Here is a 22,196-nt window from a genome sequence, read left to right as displayed (position 1 = left end):
GACCATATGAAACTAAAAATCTTCTGCACAACAAAAGAATCTGTGATGAAAACAAAAAGACACTCTGCTGAATGGGAAAAAGTATTTGCACATCACATATCTGACAATGTATTGATATCTAAGTTCAAATATATACTAAATTCAACAAGAAAAGTAATAAGCCATCAAAAAGGACAGTAGAAGTAAAAAGACCCTTCTCCAAAGACAACATAGAGATGGCAAAGTAGTACATGAAGAAATCACATCATCACTTATTGTCAGGAAAATGCAAACCAAAACCACAATGAGATACCACTTCACACCTGTGAGATGAACCATATCAAAAATAATAGAAACAATTGTTGGCAAGTATGTGGAGAAAATGGAACCCTTGCATGATATCGGTGGGAATGTAGAGTTCCAGCCCTTTTGGAAAACAGTATAGAGATTTCTCAAAATATTAAGAGTATATGTATCATACAATACAATAATTTATAGTCAAAGAATGCCAAAACATTAACTCAATGTGCTATGAGCTCCTATTTTCATATTAGCACCATTTACAATAATCAATTTATGGGACAAACTAAGCACTCAAGGACAGTTGAGTGTTTTGGAATGCGGAATATATGCACAGCAAAAAACTGATCATTATGAAAAATGATTAACTCTTGGTATTTGTGCAACATGGATGGAAAAACATGGAATTATATTAAGTGAAATAATTCAGAAATAAAGCAAATATCAGATGTGGCATTATATGTGAAATATAGAAAGACTAAACAAAGGGTCATAGAGAACCAAATCAATAACAAACCCTCAAATCTGACAGTAGAACTAAGAGTATAAGGGTTGAAGGGCAAAGTGGTGGCACCCAGTGGGCTCTGGTGGAAGACTGAGCATTTTGGTGGTAGGTGTGTTGTGGCAACATACATCTGAATCATGTGATCCTATACCTTCAAGTTATATGCAGAGTTGTAAATCAATATAATCTCAATAAAAAAGAATAAAAATAATGATACACACAATGGAATATTTTTCAGTCAGAAGAGGAAATTCTGCATTTTTGTGGCAACTTTTGGAAATGTTATGAGAACATTATGCTGAATGAAATGAATTCAGACAGAGACAGAACACTACTGTATGACCTTCATATATGTGTCCTCTAAAAAAACTGTATTCAGAGAGAGAGCAGAATGGTATTGTGCAGGGTTTGGGGGTGAAGGAAATGGGGAGATGTTGGTCAAAATACACAGACTTCCGCTTATGAGATGAAAAACTTCTGGCATCTAAGGTAGAGCATAGTGACCACAGTTGACAATACTGTATAGACAATAGATCTTAAATGTCCTTACCACACACAAAAAGTGATAATTATGTGAGGTGGCAGAGATGTGAACTCTATATATTATAGTTAACTCTATTGTAAACTCTATTATACACTGTATAGATATACTATATACTATATATACCATATACTAGATGTAATAGTATTACATATATTACATTTTGCAATATATGTGTATCAAGCCATCACTTTGTACATCTTAAACTTATACAATGTTATATCAATTATATTTCATTAAAATTGTGGGGGGAGAAATAGCTGACATTTTGCATCTCTGTTGCTATGATGGGAAAATATTTAGAAAACTGAGATGTAAATTTTAGGTATTTTATAACTTTTAAAAATATTAGAACTTGAGTAGAAACCATTAAATTTGTAGATTTTTATCAAATATTTACATGTGTTATTTATGCTATCATTTTAATGCTGATGCATTTTGTATGAAAGTTGAAGCACAAAAGAAATTTAACATAGAAGAGTGTTTTTACTCTTCTGACATGAAACACATTCATAAGGTTTTGAATCTTTTTAGCCTATGGATGGATTGCCACTGTGCAGAGGCAAAGGGTGAGAAAAGTAAACATGATGGTTTTACTAGACGTGACAAGTCTCTTGCTTTCTTTTAAAGATTTATTTTCATTTATTTATGCATACAAGAACTGGGGTGTAGGCCAGAGGTGGAGGTGGTGAGAGGATTCACCAGAGACAGAGTGGGGACCAGAACAGGCGGATATACTGAAATACACTGCTGAGGGGAGTAGCAGGGAGACAGGAGAGGTCTGCTGCACCCTGTAGTTTAGCTCCCTGGCTGGGGATCAAACTCAGGGCACACTGGCTGGTGATAGCTTGACAGCACAAGACTTAACCCCTGCACCACCAGGGAGATAGGCAAGTCTGTTTTCAAATGAAGTTTTGAGTAAAATGGTTTCCCATATGTCATGTTCTCAGAAGCAGTAAAGACTATGGGAGTGTTTTCCATGTGTTGACAAACTCTCAGCTCTCAAAAATGTTACCAGGCACAGGGTCTAAAAACCAAATGGGCCAAAAGCTCTGTCACTGGTCCTGAGTTCCTTCTCTCTCTCTGACACAGCTATAAACAAAAAGGAGCTTTCCTACAGCCAAACAACAACAAAAAATCAATATATTTGAACAGGATAGAGGGAGAACTATGGGAGCCGGGAGTGTTCAGGTACAGAATGATGGTGAGGTGAAGCTGCATGTGGCTGGCAGGGTCTGAAGCTGGGGGCTGGGCCTGGGGTAGGGAGAAGTCTGACCAAGTTTCGCCACATGAGGGGTTGACAGGGTGCAGCAGAGACCTACTGCTACTGATGTGGGGGATGAGGCCAGCTGTGCCCTACTGAAGGCACATGTCCACTGTCCTTCTAGCCAGTATGGATGAGCCACCCCGGGGCACTTTGAGGTAAGGAGCCTGTAGGGTAAGTGGTTTTCAGGCTTTTCTGCCTTCCTGTCATTAACATTGCATGCCTGATGGTGGGCACCTGTATTTTGTTACATTGTTAATTTCAGTTGTGTTGTTTACTTCTGTGGGCCACGCCTGCAGTATTAAGATATTTGCCAATAGAAGCAGAAGCAAGAGAAAGAAGGGGGGAAAGAACTTCAGAGAGCCCAGAGTCAAGATTTGTGGGGGGGGGCTGGAAGGCCTGCCAGCCTCCTGGTCCCCAGGCACCCCTGCCTGCCATGTACCTGGTTGCTTCATTGCATGTAAAAGTTCAGTAAAAGCCTGAGAAAGCCACCGAGGGCTCCAGGACTCTTTTTTACCCATCCGCTGCGATCATTGAAAACCTGCTGTGTGCCTTCCTGGCAATATAGAGCCTGAAAGCCCACAGGCCCTTCCTTTTAGAAAGACTCCCAAAATGGCTGCACTATTCTGCCCCCTTTCCAGGAGCCCACTGGCTTCCTGAGTCCCATTTGGAATATCAGGCAGCAGAGATGGCTGCTGCGTTGTTAGTCCCCACCTCCTGATGGGAAAAAATGGACAACAGCCATGTTGGCCACATTTGGCTAGCCCTGTTTGGGCCTGGGGGTGTCAAGGATCACTCCAACAAAAACAAGTAACATTTTTCTATTGTGGGGAAAGGAGACATGCAAGTTGAAAGTTTAGAGGACTTTTATCAGGTAATTAACTTAAAATTCACAGTGAAATCTATACAGCACTCTGAGCTGGATCGATGAATGACTATACAGTGCAACGCAACATTCCCTTTTCTATGGAATGTTGCAAACATTTGCTTTTAAATAAGAATCTATTATTTCTTTCTTCTAGCTCTAAAACTACAGAAGAGAAGCAAGAAACCAAATAGCAAGGGATATATCATACATTATCACTCCAACTAAACCCAAACCAGATGCAAAAAAGTTCAAGAATAATAGACTTGAGACAGCAAACTTCAGGGATGATTTAGATGTTTGTGCCCTGTTATCATTTATGTTTTTATTCAGGGATCATTTACACCATAGTTTTCACAACCCCCTGGGAGCAATGTTCTACTTATGGCTGCTCCAAGAGCACAGGAATCCCTTGGCTGAGCTCAAAGACACTGGTAACAATACCTCCTGAATAGACACGTTGCTAGGTTACCGCTTGTTTCCTTGGTCACAGGGAATATATGGTAGACTCCCCCCAACCCGCCCCCCCCCCCTCCAGCGGCTGCAGATTCCTTGTGGCCAGCTCTCATATCCCCTCCTGGGAATGTGGTGAAAAATGTCTTCAGAAAAATAGCTTTGTGAGGACAAGAGAAACTTTCATGCACTGACAAGACATGTCTGAAAGGTAAGAAAATGAAATGTTCAAAGTAACCTTAGTCATTACTTGAAAGAAAAGAAATAAATAAGCATAGATATTGTTACAGGGTTAAATTCCATTTAAAAATATAAAGTCATGCAACCTGTTACTGATTATGAATGCTTGAGAAGCAAGCTCTACCACCATCCTCTCCCTTAATGCTACTGGTTAGAAACAGCTCAATTTCTGTGTTCATTGTAAACAGAGAGAGGTAGACTACCTGTTTTATCAACGTATGTCTACAACTCAGGGCTCTTCAAGAGAACAGGTGTGGATTTCCGGGGGAAAATAGTTAAGATATCCAAAAGAAAATATCTATTAAGTATTAGTGAATATTGTTCACTATCTATTATTTTTGTGTAAATGAAATTGCTATCATGAAACTGGACAAAACTCTGCCAAAAATCTTTATAATCAGTATGCTTATTTGTGAACTAGTGAATCTATAAAATTGTTTTAGAGACAATATAAAAAGTAGAAAGTTAATGTTCAGAATTTGAAGGGGAAGGGAAGGAGTGAAAGTGGAAAGGAAAGAAGACAAAGAAAACAAAAAGGAAGGAAGGCTGGATGGGACGGAGGGAGACAAGAATGAAAGGAAAATTTGAAAAAAATTTCCTTAGTGCAAATATTTACTCAATCACATTTCTCTTGCACATGAAGCAAGAGTCTTATTCATACTATCTTCCTACTATATAATTTCATTTGGGGTTTTATAGTTTTATCTCTATACACAAGATCTGCTTCAAACATTTTCTATAGTGTCTATAATCTTTTTTGCATTGTTTTATGGGGTTGAATTCTCAAGATGTTAACAACACAGGTAATAGCAAAACATTTCTCAAGCTTTGATAACTTTGTCAGTAGCAGCTACATGCTTATAATAAAGTTATAATAATTTCTAAACAACCTTGTAGAAGGAATATAAAGGTATCTTAGTCCTTCCTTGTTTCTAGTATTTGCATATATGTTTTGCTTATATGAATGTCAGACAAACTTTCCTTCTGGAGAAGTATGATAAATGTGTTATTTTACTTCTGTTGTAACTTAATTTGGGGGCCTATTTGTGTTTATAAAATGTGCATGGGGCAAGAATAGGAAAATGCAAAACTTAAAGAATACAAATTGGGTTACATAAAATTAAAGTCCAATCAAACAGAAGTAGAGAACTGACAAATCTAGTTGTATATTTTTCAGAATTGTTATTTATTATATATAATATTAGAACCAGAAATTAAATAATTTCAGATATCGCTATTAAAATTCTAGACATTGGGAACTGAAATGTTATTGGAATATCTGTGAAACACATCATTTTTCGGAACAGTTCATGGTACATTATTATTTACTCAATTTATGGGTTTAGTTCCAGGAACTTAATTTAAAACATCTTCTGAAATTTATTGCATTCAAATTGTAAAACCTGGTGTACATAAATTGTCATTTCAGAAACTAACATTATAAAATCAAATAGCCTCCTGATTTTATGAGATTATATTATCTGCTTACCATCTCTAGCATGTAGCTAGCATTATCATTACCCATTTTATATATGAATAAAATATTGGCATAGAGGACAGGGATTCTGGTTAAAAAATAAATAGAATCATCAAAGAAATAAAAGAGGCTGGATTGATATCTCCTTTCATCTAAATTTAGTGCTCTGATATCCTTGGGTAATTTTCTTCTAGCCTATACCTCAGCAATGCCTGGTTTTAGCAAAATCCCATAAAATTTGAGAACTTAGCTCAATATTTTTTCGGGAGAGAGGAGGTGTTTAAGAAAATAAGAAAAGTGCCCTTTGCTAACTGAAAAATGAGATAGTGGTTTTTTTTCCTTGCCTCTCTAAATACGTAAATCTCATGATGTAGCCTTGAATATAAATGAAATGTTAAGAAATTGAGTCATATGCAATATAATTTCACAGCCTTAGGTGTTAGCAAGGTGCCCTCTGCCCTCCCAGATGATGTGTGCCTAACATTGCTGCTTCCACTCAAGAGCTCAGCGGTTCCTCAGAAAGTAGGCCATCTGCCAAGTTCTCCTTCATCTGCCTTACAAAGTTACATAATCACCAACTTGACATTTTAATTAAACAGATCCACTGGTTGCAGCAGACAATTTAAGAGGTTTATAAATTCATGTTTTTAAAGGACAGTCAATCTTTCGATGAAAGGTGCTCATGAACTGATATTGTCGTTTTATATCCAACATTCTTGGCTCGCCTGATTCCTTCTTGTTGGCCATTCTACACTTTCTAAAACCAAGAATAGATGGCCAATTCAGATAATGCCACCTATTTTAAAGACACTATAAATCACTGCTGACAAATGCTGTACAGTTATAGCTGCAGTACCTTCTCTGGCAGCTTTATAGGAGAACATTAATAAAATTAATCTCCCTTTCATGAGGGTTTAGATTTGTAATTTATGATAACTATTTGCTTACTGCTGGCACAAAGATTAAAAATGAGTAAGGCAATATACCAGCTAAACTACAAGTGTCTGGTTTTGTTTTCATTTGGGGAAAGGGAAGTGGGAGAAGGTTTTGAAAACAACTTTATGTTCCCTGGAATGGTGTTCTCATAGGTTTTACTCTTGAAGGCTTAACTTTTGCCTCTATGGTTTTCATCACTTGTTGCACACTACCTTCAAAGAATAATTCCCACTGAAATACTATCAGAATAGTGTTAAATGAAATTCTTGATCTGAATGAATTCTTCAGTTCATTCTGGAAGTACAGAGATAGATGGCAGGGATTTTAATTGCCTGTTGTGCTAACAATGTTTTAACTACCTTTTGTTATTAATAAATGTCTAATAGTAATTGGGATAATGAGATAGAGAGATTTTCTGGTTTATACCCCTAAAATCATCTAATGTAAATTAAGGTAATGATATAATTTTCTGTTACTTTTTTCACTTGCAGATACTTAATTTCACCATGAAACCATTGTTGTTAGACTTGCAACACTACAGAAAGTATAGTAAAATGCCCATTAACTGCATATTTTTATCAGCTATATTAATTATATGAAAAAGTTTTCCCCTGCGCCCTGCTTTGGAAGGATTATATATAAAGCAAAATAAGACCAATTCCCATACATTGGGTTAAAAAACAAGAGAAAGGAAGACTTCTAAGTTTTTCTTTTGACTCATTTTCTCACTGTATTACCGTTACTACCATTTAGAATCACAAGACACCAGTCACTGAATAAATTTAGCGTATTTTAATAAAAACAAATTACCTAAAACATTGTGTTAAATTTTCATCTTGTTTATTGCCTACTACATTATTACACTTTCTCCCAAATTTTTCTCCCTGATTGTCAAAACTTCATTTATTGTTAGCAGTATTTATCACCTTCAGGAATAGTAAATTTCACACAATCTTCATGATCTTTTTCTAGTCTTTGTTACTTTGTTTCTATGGCAAATAGTTTTAAATAATTTTAAGAATTAATATACAAACTATTAATAAATTGTTCAAGTCCACTTATAAGAGGAATATATTTTCTGGCTTTTGACATATTTAAAGGAAAATTCTTTTTATTTTACTTAGTAGCTGATGGAGGAATAATTTTCACCTTGATAATAGGGCATAGTGTTTTTTTTAATTTTCTTTTTTTTAAAATAATTTATTTATTTATACAAGAACCAGGGCACAGGCCAGATGCGCGGGAGGGTGAGGATTCACCAGAGACAGATTGGGGAACAGAACAGGCAGACTGACAAAATACACTGCTGAAGGGGGCACGACAGGAGAGGACTGCTGCGCTATGTGGGACCCTCGCTGGCCAGCCGGGATCGAACTGGTGCTTCAGAGGCTGCAGACGGCTCCACAGCAGGCGCTCAACCGCCTGCGCCACCAGGGGAGGACATAGTTTTATTTTTCTTTTAAAGGCCTGGTGATGCTATTTTTAGAATGTGATGTAATGGCTGTGTTCTTCCAAGGAGCAATCCTTGAAAGTTAATGAATGAAAAATGAAAGACATTTCTATACGGTACTTCAATATAGAAGAGATATGTAATTTCTTGCAAGCAAAATTGTTGTAGAGACATATCTATGCCATAAAATATAGAATGCTGTCACTTAAATTTCTTGGAGACCAAAAAATGACCTATCAAGAACAGAAAGAAGCTGGAAATAAAGAGAGGTGTGATTTCTAGTTTTATTTAACAAAAAAAAATGTAGATATTATTTAAAAATTGGCATAAAATAATGTACACCACCAATTACAGAAAAAGAAACATAACCTTTACTGAGAAGAAAGGGAGAAATATAACAATGAGTAATAAGCCAGAGAATTATTGCAGAAAGCAGAAAAGACATTTTATATCTCAGTGGAATAAAAATGTGAATAAAGAGAGAACTGAATTGTGACTAAGTGAAAGGGCTGAGTAGTATTTCCAAGTAAGTAAAATTGATTAAGGAACCTGGCTTTTTAATAAGTTTTGCCACCAACAAGGGGAAATTTAAAAGATTGGGAGAAATCTCAGTGGTGACCAATAGAGAGTTTAGCCATAACTGTTTGTGCTAATTGTGCAACTGTAGCACCACTAGGAATGATACACAAGGCGAGGGCTGACCTTTCAGTATCTCATGTGTGTAGGTGTTTTGTGTGTACCCTTAAGTTTACTTTTCTAAAGTATGTAGTCTATGTCCGGACTATATAGAGAAATTCTCTGGGGAGAAGTTGTCTTAAGAGACTATTAGTGGGGGCCTCTCCCTGGTGCTTAAGCACCACACTGTGAAGCTGTCCGCAGCCTCTGCAGCACAAGTTCAATTCCGAGCCGGCCAGGGAACTACCCACATGGCGCAGCAGACCTCTCTTGTCTTGCCTGCTCCTCCCCTCAGTAGTGTATTTCAGTCAGTCTGCCTGCTCTGTTCCCCATTCTGTCTCTGGTGAATCCTCTCACACCCCCCTTAACCTCTGGCCTGTACCCCAGTTCTTGTATGCATAAATAAATCTTTTTTAAAAAAGAGACAGTTAGAAAAATGTGCTTATTATTATGACAAGATGTAAAAGTCCATCCAAGATGTAAGTAAATTCCTAGTGTATCATTTGTCTTACTTCTATGAGTGCTTTAAATATATCCTGTCATTCTCTTCTTACCTAAAAGGTATCCACTGAAAAGCTCACAACAGTCTAAGTTGGATTACGTTATAAGTTATTCTTCTCTCTTGGAGTATTTAATAATTTGTCTTTGCCATTGACTTTCAACAGAGTGTGTCTGTATGGTATTATTTTGTCTGGAATTCTTTGGAACTCTTGGATAGGGGTATCTGGTTCATTTCTCAGCTTGAGGTGGCTCTGAGAAGATAAATATGGGGTCATACTATGGTGGAGGACTATGGGTACTTTGGTTGTGACTGCAACTGAGGGGAGAAATCCTATACTGTCAACATATTTATAAGAATATAAAATAGTGGCACTTCATTAAAATAAATAAAATATAAAATAAAGATGATTGTCAGCAATTATTTCTTTAAATGAATTTTCCATACCATTTTTTTCTCTTCTCCTTCTGGGCCCCCCAATGATGCTAATATTATATCCCTTTAGTTATCCCAAAGAACTCTTACACTGATTTCATTTTTTTAAAGATTTATTTATTTATGCATGCAAGAACTAGGATACAGGCCAGAGGTACAGGCGGTGAGAGGATTCACCAGAGACAGAATGGGGAACAGAACAGGCAGATCTACTGAAATACACTGCTGAGGGGAGCAGCGGGTGAGTCAAGAGAGGTCTGCTGCGCCATGAGGGTCACCTCCCTGGCTGGCCAGGAATCGAACTCATGCTGCAGAGGCTGTGGTTAGCTTCACAGTGCTATGCTTAACCCCTTGCACCACCAGGGAGGCCCTGATTTCATTTTTTAAACTTGTTAAATCTTTGTTGTTCTGTTTGTGTGTTCTGTACTTTCAAACTCACAGATTCTATTTTGTGTTCATTGACTTTTAAGGCTCTCTATTGAATTTTTTGTTATAGTATTTTTATAGTTTTCTATTTCCTCAGTCTTTATTATTTTATATCACTCATTGTTTTTTCTTAATTCAGCAAACATGATTATGTTTGTTAACTTAATCATTTCTTCAGGCATATTCCACAGTTCTGATTGACATTCTGTTTTGTTTTTTTTTTTTCTTTTTTCCCCTAGCACTTGTGATATTCTGCCTGGTTATTTATTTATATTTCTTATTTTTTTCTTACATCCCTGTAGTCTCCATAGTTCTCCTACTACCATATCACCCATGAACCATCACCATATTCCTTTTTATTCACCCCTCTCCTGTTTTGTAATACTCTTCCTCCACCTCCTTTCCTGTGTGCCTCAGTTCCATGGTCAGCTTGCTAGTTTTGGCTTTTTCCTGACTTTTCGTTTGGTCATTTTTAGTTGTATGAGTTGTGATGGGGTGCTTCCTTTCCATATCTTAATAAATTGGCTTTTTATCATTCCTACAAGATACTGGATACTTTTACCCAGAATCTTTAAGTCAATAATTAGATCTATTTTTTCACAGACCACTGCAAAATAGTGATCTGTTCAGATAGTCAGGGCTCTGGTGCAGGTAAGGGGTAAGAGCTAGGGTGAAGCTTGGGCAGTAAGACACAAAATTGTTGTCTCCAGTGAACATCAAGCGTTCAAGCTTGCTACAGCATTGCAGGTACGCGTATTGCATGGTGGAGATTCACAGTGATTCCCCTACACTAAATCAATTCCCCAACCAAAATGTTCCATATGGTTTTACACTAATCTCAACTTCTTGAATAGGCTGAGAGTTACCAATAGATACAGTTGTAGTGGCAGGAAGGGCACAGAGCAGGTTTCTATGACTGGAGCAGACAGGGTAAAGGAGGGTCCTGGAGGCCTCGGAGGCTAAAGGAGGTCTTCGGTGTCTTTTTCAGGTGTTTACTGAGTTTACCAGGTACCTGGCAGGCAGGGGTGCTGGGGGGCTGGGAGGCTGGCAGGCTTCCCAGCCCCCAGCAAATCTTCATCTTTCTGGGCTCTCCAGTGTTCTCTTGTGACCCCTGCTTTTCTTTCGCTCCTTTTGCTCTGCTGGCGTCTCCGTGATGCCGCCCTTATAAGCCCAGCCTCTCAGCCCAGGTGTACCCACCTACGCATGCCCACACCCTACTCCAGGTGCCCGGCCATCAGGCATGCATTCAGAACCACAGGTTTCCATCATCAGTCCTAATGGCGGGAGGGCAAAAAAGCCTGATACTTTTTACCTTACCCTACAACATCGCTTTCCAGGCAATGCTGGGTCTCCCAAGTCTCATGTGGGCATCTGTCCCTTAGTCAACAATAGCAGAGACTGTCTCCCTGCCCTCTCAGGGTTGCCCTGCCTCAATATTACAGCAAACACGGTTTAATTTTCATATCACATTCTACCACTCAGTTCCTCCTGATGTATGCTGTAGTTATCTGTTTCTCTTTCAGGGGCTGTTGACTTCATTTTCTTTGTTGTGAATATACGAAGGAAGTGAATCCTGTGTTTTCACAACTGTGCCGCCATTTTGCCAGACTTCTCCACTGATAGCTCCTCTAAATGATGCTTATAATTTGCTGTTGTTTTTTAAAATAAGAATATTTACATTAAAGACTTTAAAAGAGATATACAAAAGCTTTCATCAATTTCTTTCACTCAGCTCTTCAGGTGAAAATGCAAGCAGTCAAGAGACCTGTCAATCTAATTCATCATACTGCTCCACTCTGAGTGAGTCACATGCTCCGTTGTCAAGGAATAGAGCATTTCACTCACATTCTGATTCTGGAATATCTTCTCTGGTAAATATTTTTAATTTGCCTTCATTTAACTATAAGCAAATAAAATATATTTATCTTATGTTTAGTATTTTCAAATAAATGTATAAATTTCTTAAATCTACTCTTTTTATTTTTTTATTTATTTTATTTTTTTAAGATTGTAAAGGTCAGAACTGGCCACAGTGCAGGTTCTCTGATCCCATGTAGACCGGGTAAAGGAGGAGTCAGAGTCCTCAGTAGTTTTGCAGGTTTTTTATTTGGGGTTCACCAGGCATATGGCAGGCAGGGGTGCTGGCTGGGGGGCTGGGAGGCAAGTCTTCACTCTATCTGGGCTCTCTAGCGTTCATTCTGCTGCTTCTCGCCTTCTCTTTTGGCTTCTGCTTCGGCTTCTACTGCTGCTGCTGCTGGCGTCCCCGTGACGCCGCCCTTAAAAGCACAGTCTTAGCTCAGCTGAATCCCATCTACCTATGCCCACACCCTACTCCAGGTGCCCGCCATCAGGCATGCATTCAGGACAAGGATCCATCATCTATCCTGATGGCGGAAGGGCAGAAAAGCCTGACATTTTCTTTACCCTACAAAGATTTATTTATTTATTTTTTATATTCCCCATACAATTGCACCCCCCTCATTTGGACACCAATTCCTTCTCTCCTGCCCCCCAATAGTGTGTCTCTGGTTTATAGTTGTTTGTTGATTTTGATTTTCTCTTTATTATGGATATTCTTTTCCTGGTCCCTTATATAGGTTTTCTAGATTCCTGCTATGAATGAGACCATCCAGTATTTTTCTTTTTCTTTCTGGCTTATTTTGCTGAGCATGATCCCTTCCAGCTCCATCCATGTTGCTGCAAATTGCATGAGCTTATCTGTTTTGATTGCTGAGTAATATTCCATTGTGTATATATGTACACATCTCCTTGATCCAGTCATCTATTTTTGGGCATTTGGGTTGTTTCCAAAGCTTAGCTATTGTAAACAGTGCTGCTATAAACATAGGGGTGCAGGTGCCCTTTTGAATTAATGTTTCTGTGTATAGATGTATCCTGATAGCTGGAGGATAGATGTATCCTGATAGCTGGAGAGCAGAAAAGCCTGACATTTTTCCTTACCCTACAATGCGCCATTCTCATTGGTGTGAGATGGTATCTCATTGCAGTTTTGATTTGCATTTCCTTGATTACAAGTGATGCTGAACAATTTTTCATATGCCTGTTGGCTGTAGGGGCAGGATGGACACGGTGCAGGTTTTCTGATCCAGCAGACAGGGTAAAGGAGGAGTCAGAGTCCTCAGTGGTTTTTTGCAGGCTTTTATTGGGATTCAACGGGTACGTTTCAGGCAGGGGTGCTGGGGGGCTGGGAGGCTGGCAGTCCTCCCAGCCCCCAGCAAATCTTCACTCTATCTGGGCTCTCTGGCGTTCTCTGCTTCTGTTTCGGGCTTCTTCTCTTTCGGCTTCTGCTGCTTCTGCTGGTGTCCCCGTGACGCTGCCCTTATAAAAGCACAGTCTTAGCGCAGGTGTACCCACTTCAGGTGCCCGCCATCAGGCATGCACTCAGGACCACAGGGTTCCCTCATCTATACTGATGGCAGGAGGGCAGAAAAGCCTGATTTTTTACCTTACCCTACACTGTTGGCCATTCGCATTTCCTCTTCAGAGAAGTTTCTTTTTAGCTCTTCTGCCCATTTTTTGACTGGCGTGTTTTCTTTGTTTTTGTTGAGTCTCTTCAGCTCTTTGTAGATTTTTGTGATCAGTCCTTTATCATTAGTGTTGTGTGCAGAAATTTTCTCCCAGTCAGTGGGGTTTCTCTGTTTTGGTTATTGTCTCTTTTGCCATGCAGAAGCTCTTTAAAATTGATGTAGTCCCAGCTGTTTGTCTTTGCCTTCACTATCACTGCTTTGGGTGATTTGTCTATAAAGATGTCTTTGAGATTCACGCCATGTAGTGTTTCGCCTATATTTCCTTCTGTATATTTTATGGTTTCAGGTCTTATGTCTAGTTCTTTAATCCATTTTGAGTTGGTTTTTGTGCATGGTGTGAGGTAGTAGTTAAGTTTCATTCTTTTGCATGTAGCAACCCGGTTTTCCCAGCACCATTTATTGAACAAACTTTCTTTACTCCAGTGCATATTCTTTGCTCCTTTGTCAAAAATTAGTTGACCATAAATCAGTGGGTTTATTTCTGAGTTTTCTATTTGGTACCATTGGCCTGTGTGTCTGTTCTTGTTCCAATATCATGCAGTTTTGATTATTATAGCTTTGTAGTATAGTTTGAAGTCTGGGAGTGTGATGCCTCCATTCCCTTCTCTCTCTTTTTTTTTTTTTTTCAGGAGGGTTTTAGCTATTCAGGGTTTTTGGTGGTTCCATATGAATTTCATCAATATTTTTTCTATTTCTTTGAATGACATTGAAATTTTTATAGGAATAGCATTGAATCTGTAGATTGCTTTTGGTAGAAAAGCCATTTTGATAATGTTAATTCTTCTGATCCATGAGCAGGGGATGTCTTTCCATTTCTTTGTGTCTACTTCTGTTTCTTTTAACAATGTCTTACAGTTTTCTCTGTATAGGTCTTTTACTTCTTTTGTCAGGTTTATTCCCAAGTATTTGATTTTTTTTTTTGTTTCAGTAATAAAAGGAATGGTTTTCTTGATTTCTTCTTCTTCAGATTTATTGTTTGTGTATAGGAAGGCTACTGATTTTTGTATGTTGATTTTGTATCCTGCCACTTTACTAAACTGATTGATTAGTTCAATTAGTTTTTCTGTGGAGTTTTTGGGGTTCTCTATATATATTATCATATCATCTGCAAAGAGTGATAGTTTGACTTCTTCCTTGCCTATTTGGATTCCTTGTATGTCTTTCTTTTTTTTTTTTTAAGATTTATTTATTTATACACGCACGGGGTACAGTCAGACACGCGGGAGGGTAAGGGAATTCACCAGAGCCAGAACAGGGAACAGAACAGGCAGACTGACGAAATACACTGCTGAGGGGAGCAGCGGGCATGGCAGGAGAGGGCTGTGTGCCATGTGGGACCCTCGCCAGTAGCTGGGGATTGAACCAGCGCTGCAGAGGCTGTGGGCGGCTTCGCAGCCCAGCGCTCAACTACTGCGCCACAAGGGGAGGCCCTCCCTGTATGTCTTTCTCTTGTCTTATTGCTCTGGCTAGGACTTCCAGTATTATGTTGAACAGCAGTGGTGAGAGTGGACATCCTTGTCTTGTTCCTGATCTTAATAAATGCTTTCAGCTTTTCGCCATTGAGAATGATATTGGCTGTGACTTTGTCATATATGGCCTTTATGATGTTGAAGTATGTTCCTTGTATCCCGAGAATTTCAAGGGCCTTTATCATAAATGGGTGTTGTACTTTGTCGAATGCTTTCTCAGCATCTATTGATATTATCATATGGTTTTTATATTTCTTTTTGTTCATGTGTTGGGTTACATTGATTGATTTTCGGATGTTGAACCATCCTTGTGTCCCTGGAATAAATCCTACTTGGTCATGGTGAATTATCTTATGGATACATTGTTGGATTCTGATGGCTAAAATTTTATTGAGGATTTTTGCATCAGTGTTCATTAAGGAGATTGACCTGTAATTTTATTTTTTTGTGCTGTCTTTGTTTGGTTTTGGTATTAGTGTAATGTTGGCTTCATAGAACATATTTGGTAGTATTCCTTCTTTTTCAAATTTTTGAAAGAGATTGTGTAGGATAGGCACTAGTTCACTGCTGAACATGTGGTAGAATTCATTTGTTAAGCCGTCTGGGCCTGGGCTTTTGTTTTGGGGGAGAGCTTTGATTACTGCCTCAATTTCACTGTTTGTAATTGGTCTGTCTGGTTGTTCTATTTCTTTTTTGTCCAGCTTTGGATTATTATATCATTCTAGGAATTTGTCCATCTCTTCTAGGTTGTTGAATTTGTTTGCATATAAGTGTTCATAGTAATCTCTGATTATTCTTTTGATTTCTACTGAGTCTGTTGTGATTTCTCCTCTTTCATTTATAATCCTATTTATATGTGTTTTCTCCCATTTTTTCTTTGTGAGCCTGGCTGGAGGTTTGTCTATTTTGTTTATTTTTTCAAAGAACCAACTTTTAGTTTCATTGATCTTCTGGATTTTTTTTAATTTCCAATTCGTTTATTTTTGCTATGAGTTTTATTTTTTCTTTTCTTCTACTGGCTTTAGGGGTTTTTTTGTTGTTCTTTTTCTAGCTCTTTGAGAAGTGAGATTAGGTTGTTTCTTTGAGTTCTTTCTTATTTGTTGATGTAACCCTGTATTACTATATATTTTCCTCTCATTACTGCTTTTGCTGAGTCCCATACATTCTGGAAAGTGGCGTCCTCCTTGTTGTTCAACTCAAAGTATTTTTTAATTTCTTCTGCAGTGTCCTATAGATGTCTGTTAAGTCCATGAGTTCTATGTCTTTATTTAGGGCTCTCGTGTCTTTGTTTATTTTTTGTTTCATTGATCTGTCCATTGGTGAGAGTGGGGTGTTGAATTCTCCCACTATATATGTATTTTCTTTAATGTCTGTTTTCAGAGCTAATAAGAATTGTCTAATATATTTTGGTGCCACTTCATTTGGTGAGTATATGTTGATGAGTATTATATCTTCCTGATGTATTGTCCCCTTGATCATGATGTAGCGTCCATCTATGTCCCTTTTTACCTTTTTTAATTTGAAGTCTATTTCATCTGATATAATTATGTCTGTTCCTGCCTTTTTTGGTCCATTGCTTGTAGGATTGTTTTCCAACCTTTTACTTTCAGTCTGTGTTTATCTTTTGTGGTTAAATATGTTTCCTGGAGATAGCAGAAGGTTGGATTTTATTTTTTAATCCAGCCTGCCACTCTGTGTCTTTTTATTGATGAGTTTAATCCATTTACATTTAGAGTTAATATTGATATGTTGGCATCTGTGTTTGCCATTTGTTTGTCTTTTTGTGATTTATTCCCTGCTTTATTCTGTTCTTCTTGTTCATTCCTCTGTTGGTTTTGGCTTTAGGACTTCTTGTAGATTTTTTTGGAGTAGGGGGTTTATTTGTAATGAATCTCCTTTTTCATGCTTGGGAAGTTTTCTTCAATTATCTCCTTGAATAATTTCTCAGTTCCTTTGTCTCTCTCCTCACCTTCTGCAATGCCTATAACTCTTACATTTCCTCTCTTCATGGTGTCTGATAATTGTCTAAGAGTATCCTCATACTGCATCATTTGCACTTCTCTCTCCTTTTCTCTATTGGCTCTTTTTATTCCTGTATCTTCGATAGCACTGTTCCGTTCTTCCATTTCATCAATTTTGTTTTCATTGCTTTTCCCAGAGTTCTTTATCTCCTCTAGTAATCTTTTAATCTCCTGTGTTTCTGTTCTTTCCTTTCTTAAGGTCTCAAATTCATTCTTCAGTTCAGTGATTATTTGTCTCAAATCATTTTTTTTCCTGTTTGTTTTCTTTCTGCTTTTTAATCATGATGATCATTAATTCTCTATCTGATAGGCCAAGAAGTTCTTCCATGTCATTGTTGACCTCTGGTGACTGTATTTCTTTTCATGGTCTGTCCTCCTGTGGGCTTGCTTGGTTATTTATATTTTTTTCTTCACCCAGCTGGCCTTGGGCTATTTGTAGGTCTCCGTGGATTCTTTGTTTTTTTCTAATGGCAACTGGAGCTGTTCGCTCACCTCCACGGCGATTCCTGCATGGTTCTCCACAGTTCCAGTTCACAGGGTGTGGTGCCTGAAATAGTTCCTTTCCACTCACAGTCCCGCTTGATGCATAGTTTGTTCTTGTTGTTTGTTTTAGTTTTGTTGTTGTTGTTGTGTTTTTTCCTTCTTTCTGTTGGTCAGAGAGTGCCGACCTTGTGGGTCAGGGAGGGTAGCAGGGTTCTGAGCTTTTTCCCTTCTAGTCCTCTTTTATGGCAACTTTCTTCTTCAGGCAGTTTGCCAGAGTTGCCTATTTATCTTCCATGTCCCAGTTCTCACAGGGACCTGCCGCTTTTCCTCCCTATTAACTTTTTTTTTAATGGGTGGTCTTACTTTTTTTTTTTTTTAAATAGAGGCATGTTATTTATTTGTTTGTTTGTTTTGTTTATATATGCACTGGGTACAGTCAGAAGCGCGGGAGGGTGAGAGAATTCACCAGAGCCAGATCGGGGAGCAGAGCAGGCAGACGGACCGAAGTACACTGCTGAGGGGAGCAGCAGGCGGCAGGAGAGGTCTGCGTGCCATGTGGGGCCCTCCTCCGGTGGCCGGGGAGCAGCCGGGGATTGAACTGGTGCCGCAGAGGCCACGGGCAGCTTCGCAACCCAGCGCTCTACGGCTTCGCCACCGGGGAGGCCCATGGGTGGTCTTACTTACAGCGTTTCCCCACCACCATGTTGATCTCTCCTCTCAAATCTACTCTTGAAATTGTTGGAAGCGGAGTGAAAGTATGATACACTTAGTATAGACTGCAAGGACCAAGGAATAAAGAAATGACACACACAAAACAGAATTTAAGAGAAGGAGAACTCAGGGGACACAAGACCTCTCTTCTCATTCCAGGTTCAAGTGTCTCAAGTGCCCATTGAAACACATTTTTATTGATACAAACAGCCCCCACCCCCTGTATGTTAGTTATTAGACAATGAATCCTTCTGTTAATATTTAGCCTTGGTCGGGCACACATTCACTGCCAAGGTTCTGCGTTATTAGGTATGTTCTACTCCCTTTCTAATCTTGCCTGTTTCTCAGGCTTACCTTTGCTGACACAAGAAAGGACATCGTGGTCTGGACACGGGCCAGTCTTCCAGCCTGTGTTGACCATTCTTTTAGTCACAACCTTGACATTCTTCTTGTCTCAGCACCTCATGCCTTAGTAGGCATCTCCAACACATTTCTTCCTTTCCTTCATTAATAATTGTCCCACTTATCCCATAGGATTAAACATGTTATTTCTCTCCCTCCCGAATTACAGAAAGTGAGTTTCTCAAGGAGAAATGCCATATTTTATTTAGCTTTTTATCCTCAGTGCCTGAGAGAGAGCCTGACATAATAGGTATATAATATGTATTTTTGAATAAATGAGCAAAATAAAATGAACATACTTGCTCCAAAAGTTGTATTGAATGAACAGATTAATCAATTGGTTTATCATATTTTTTAAAAAAAATAGAAAAAGAATAAGCAAGGCACAAATATTTACTATACCTTTAATAAGAAATGGGTACCACATTAAGAACCTTATACAGAAATAAAAAAATTAAATGGCTCATTCCTACAATGTCAGAAGTCCCAACATCAAGTACATTACTCCCTTAAATAAAATGAGATTTTGTACAAAATTAGATGTCAGTTGAAAAATGGAAATTTTCTCAAAACAGCTTTTGCTTATATTTATTTTTCTCCAGTAAGAGTCTCAGGAAATAGCACAGAGTGGCCATACTGTGTGGACTACTCTGGGTATTTAATGTCTAAGAAATTTTTATTCTGTGATAGAAGAATCCAAAAGATAAAATTCCAAAAGCATGTAATGGGTTAGAAAAGAACCTCCATCAACATTCTAACTGAATAGCCAAGAATAGGCCAAGAATTATATATCTCAATAAAATCTAAAGTTTATTTGTGCTTACTAGATTTTAAAAAAAATTCTATTGAATGAGTGAATTCCTTGAAGCATGTTAGAAAATCCTCAGATATTGAGATATTTACTGGTACAACTAAGATCATTCATGAATAATAAAAATAAATGGTCAAAGATAAATTATAAATAAAATCTACCTCATCCTAATTTATTTTGAGGCTGCACAGGGTATGCTAGTCTTGCTGCTCCAAGAATGAGATTTAAAAGTATAGGTGAGCACTTTGTATTCTTGAATCACATATATCATATATTAAAAACTGTGTGAAGTCCTATAATAAAGAGAAACACTTAACTTGGTTTAATTTAGAATTTTATATGCTTATTTAATGGCAGGAGTGTGGTTTGTTTTAATATTGGTCACACATGTTTCCAGCTCAAACATAGCATTTGTTATGTGAATTGCTGCTCTGTGAGATGAATGCAGTTTTCCAAATATTTTAGTCACATTTTGTCAAATAAAATATTCTAGGTTTGTTTTTGTATATGTACAGCATTGGTTCACAGAAGAGTGAATCTATAGTGTATGTTTTTAACATGATAATCTTTTCTGAGTAATATGCATTTTCCATTGTGTTAGCCTTGAAATTATCATAGACTATATAAAGTACTAGAATTTTGACTACAAGCTTAATAATGGATAATATAAAATGGCCCAAATGATCTTGGCACCTATTCTGTCAGTAATACGCTGTCCAAAACAAGGAAACTGAACAGACTTGAAATATTTTATTGCAGACTCATTATTCATTTTAAGAGCAATGCCAATAATTATAACACTACCCAAGAGAGTCATGTGTTCTTTCTGAATAGTTACTCATTTGTAAACCATAATCTCTGACTGAAATTGAATGACTGAGGTGACAGTTAATTGTTAGCAAGCACTTAAAACTGTAGGCAGATGTGAAGGTATTGTTCTATGTAACTGCAAAGGGTATAACTTGCAGAGTTGGAGCCAGTTAGAGAGATTTGGGGACTCATATAATGAAGAATCCTTAACAATTGGAACTGTTCTAAAATGGAAAAATATTCTTCATGAGATATCCAGTAAGTATTAAAGGATGCCTTATCAAAGGGTATATAAATTTGATTCATGAGTGGGTACATATCCTTATTTCTGCTGTTATTTATTGTCAAATATAAACCAGTTACAGCTGTTAGATGTGCAAAATTGAATAAGGATACAAAATTTAGATTGGACGAGATGACTTCTATGAGCATATCATTAGGTACTTGGAATTTAATTTGGCTTAATGCTCGGCATGGATTTGCATTACTTTTACACATGAAAGTAAATTAATTATATATTGCCACATGATAATTTCTCTTCTCTCTTCTTTTAAAGCTTCCATCAGATTCTTTTAAATACCTCACTTGGCAAGGGATAGAACAACATGACATTCAAGGAAGTCAACTGCGCTGCCCAAGAGTAAGAGAAGGTAAAAGAACATATGTATGTATTCTTTGTGTACATGCACTGAGTAAAATATTTTTTGTGTATTGAAAGATGTTACTTGAAAATAAGACATTACTTGGAAATAGAAAATTTCCTTTTTCAAGACTATTGAATTATTAATCCAGTAAAGCTAACTTGAAAAGCATATTTTTAATCTAGTTATATAAATAATGAATGTTTCATATTAAATATTGGAAAAACAGAAAGATAAAGAAGAATCCATAATTCAACTATGCAGAAATAGTCACTATGACTTTTACTTCTATTATCATTTTTGGAAAGCATTTTCATACTTTTTCATAAAATTTAACAATTTTGTTTTTTGAGTTTTTCAGTTATCTTGATATTTATTGTGAACATATATCTTCTATGCTTTTAAACATCACCCACAATATGTCTCCTAAAAAGTTCACATCTCTCCATTATGTGGATAATATTAAATTATTTTTATTTATTTTTACATCATTTTTCATTTTTAAACAATATTTGCTTCCTCCCACCAGGTGTAGTCCCCATAGAATTTCCTTCAACAATGCACCCGTGCACCATCACCTCAGTCCCCTGTGCTCCTCCCTCCCTCCCTCTGATCCCTCTCCCTCCTTCTTCTCTGCAAGGTGTCTCTGGTTTATAATTGTCTGTTTTACTCAGCAATCAAAAAAGATAAACTCATGCCATTTACAGCAATGTGGAATTATGCTCACTGAAATAAGTCAGAAGAAAAAAGAAAAATATCAGATGGTTTCACTTATAGGAGGAATATAGGGGAAACAGATAAGATATCAGTGTAAAAAAAACCAATAATAATACAAAACACAACAAAACAAATATTAAATTATTTAACCAGTGATCTTTGTTGGATATTCTATTTACTACATTTCATGGTCACAAATAACATCATTGCTTCATGAATAATTTTATCTTAATTCTACATATTTTTAAGCATCAAATGGAATCTAGATAAACCAGCTGTTCTCATTTTAAGTTTTCACTAACTAGTTTAAGTTTGAGAACATAACCAATATTTTTTACTATTCCTTTTTCATCCTATGAGATATTACATTGTATGATGTGATAGTATGAGTATGAAGAATTCTTATCTGCAGCCCTTGATATGTGCTCAACTATTATAAATACCTTTAAATAGATTATAAATTATGTAAAATAGATTTCTTGTGTAATTTTTGCATCTCTTATAATTTGATAAAATAATTCTGGCTGTTATAAATAGT

General features: G+C 37.3%; 1 protein-coding gene across 3 annotated transcripts in view; it reads left to right on the top strand.

Annotated features, from left to right (window-relative positions):
- Nucleotides 1-4,002: 4,002 nt before the first annotated feature.
- Nucleotides 4,003-22,196, top strand: part of LOC119256889 (protein tilB homolog) — a 41,556-nt gene continuing 23,362 nt past the window's right edge. For all 3 annotated transcript variants that reach the window (XM_037524633.2, XM_037524632.2, XM_037524631.2), the window contains exons 1-3: nucleotides 4,003-4,118; nucleotides 11,778-11,916; nucleotides 20,857-20,950. In XM_037524633.2, the coding sequence (XP_037380530.2) occupies nucleotides 4,108-4,118; nucleotides 11,778-11,916; nucleotides 20,857-20,950 (244 nt within the window). In that variant the 5' untranslated portion in view covers nucleotides 4,003-4,107. The remainder of the gene's footprint in view (nucleotides 4,119-11,777; nucleotides 11,917-20,856; nucleotides 20,951-22,196) is intronic.

This window comes from Talpa occidentalis, unplaced genomic scaffold (genome assembly GCF_014898055.3).
Source record: "Talpa occidentalis isolate TD23 unplaced genomic scaffold, MPIMG_talOcc4v2.1 talOcc4.4, whole genome shotgun sequence".
Classification (NCBI taxonomy): Eukaryota; Metazoa; Chordata; class Mammalia; order Eulipotyphla; family Talpidae; genus Talpa; species Talpa occidentalis.
Note: the sequence above shows the minus strand (reverse complement) of the source record. Positions and strands in the feature narration are given on the sequence as shown.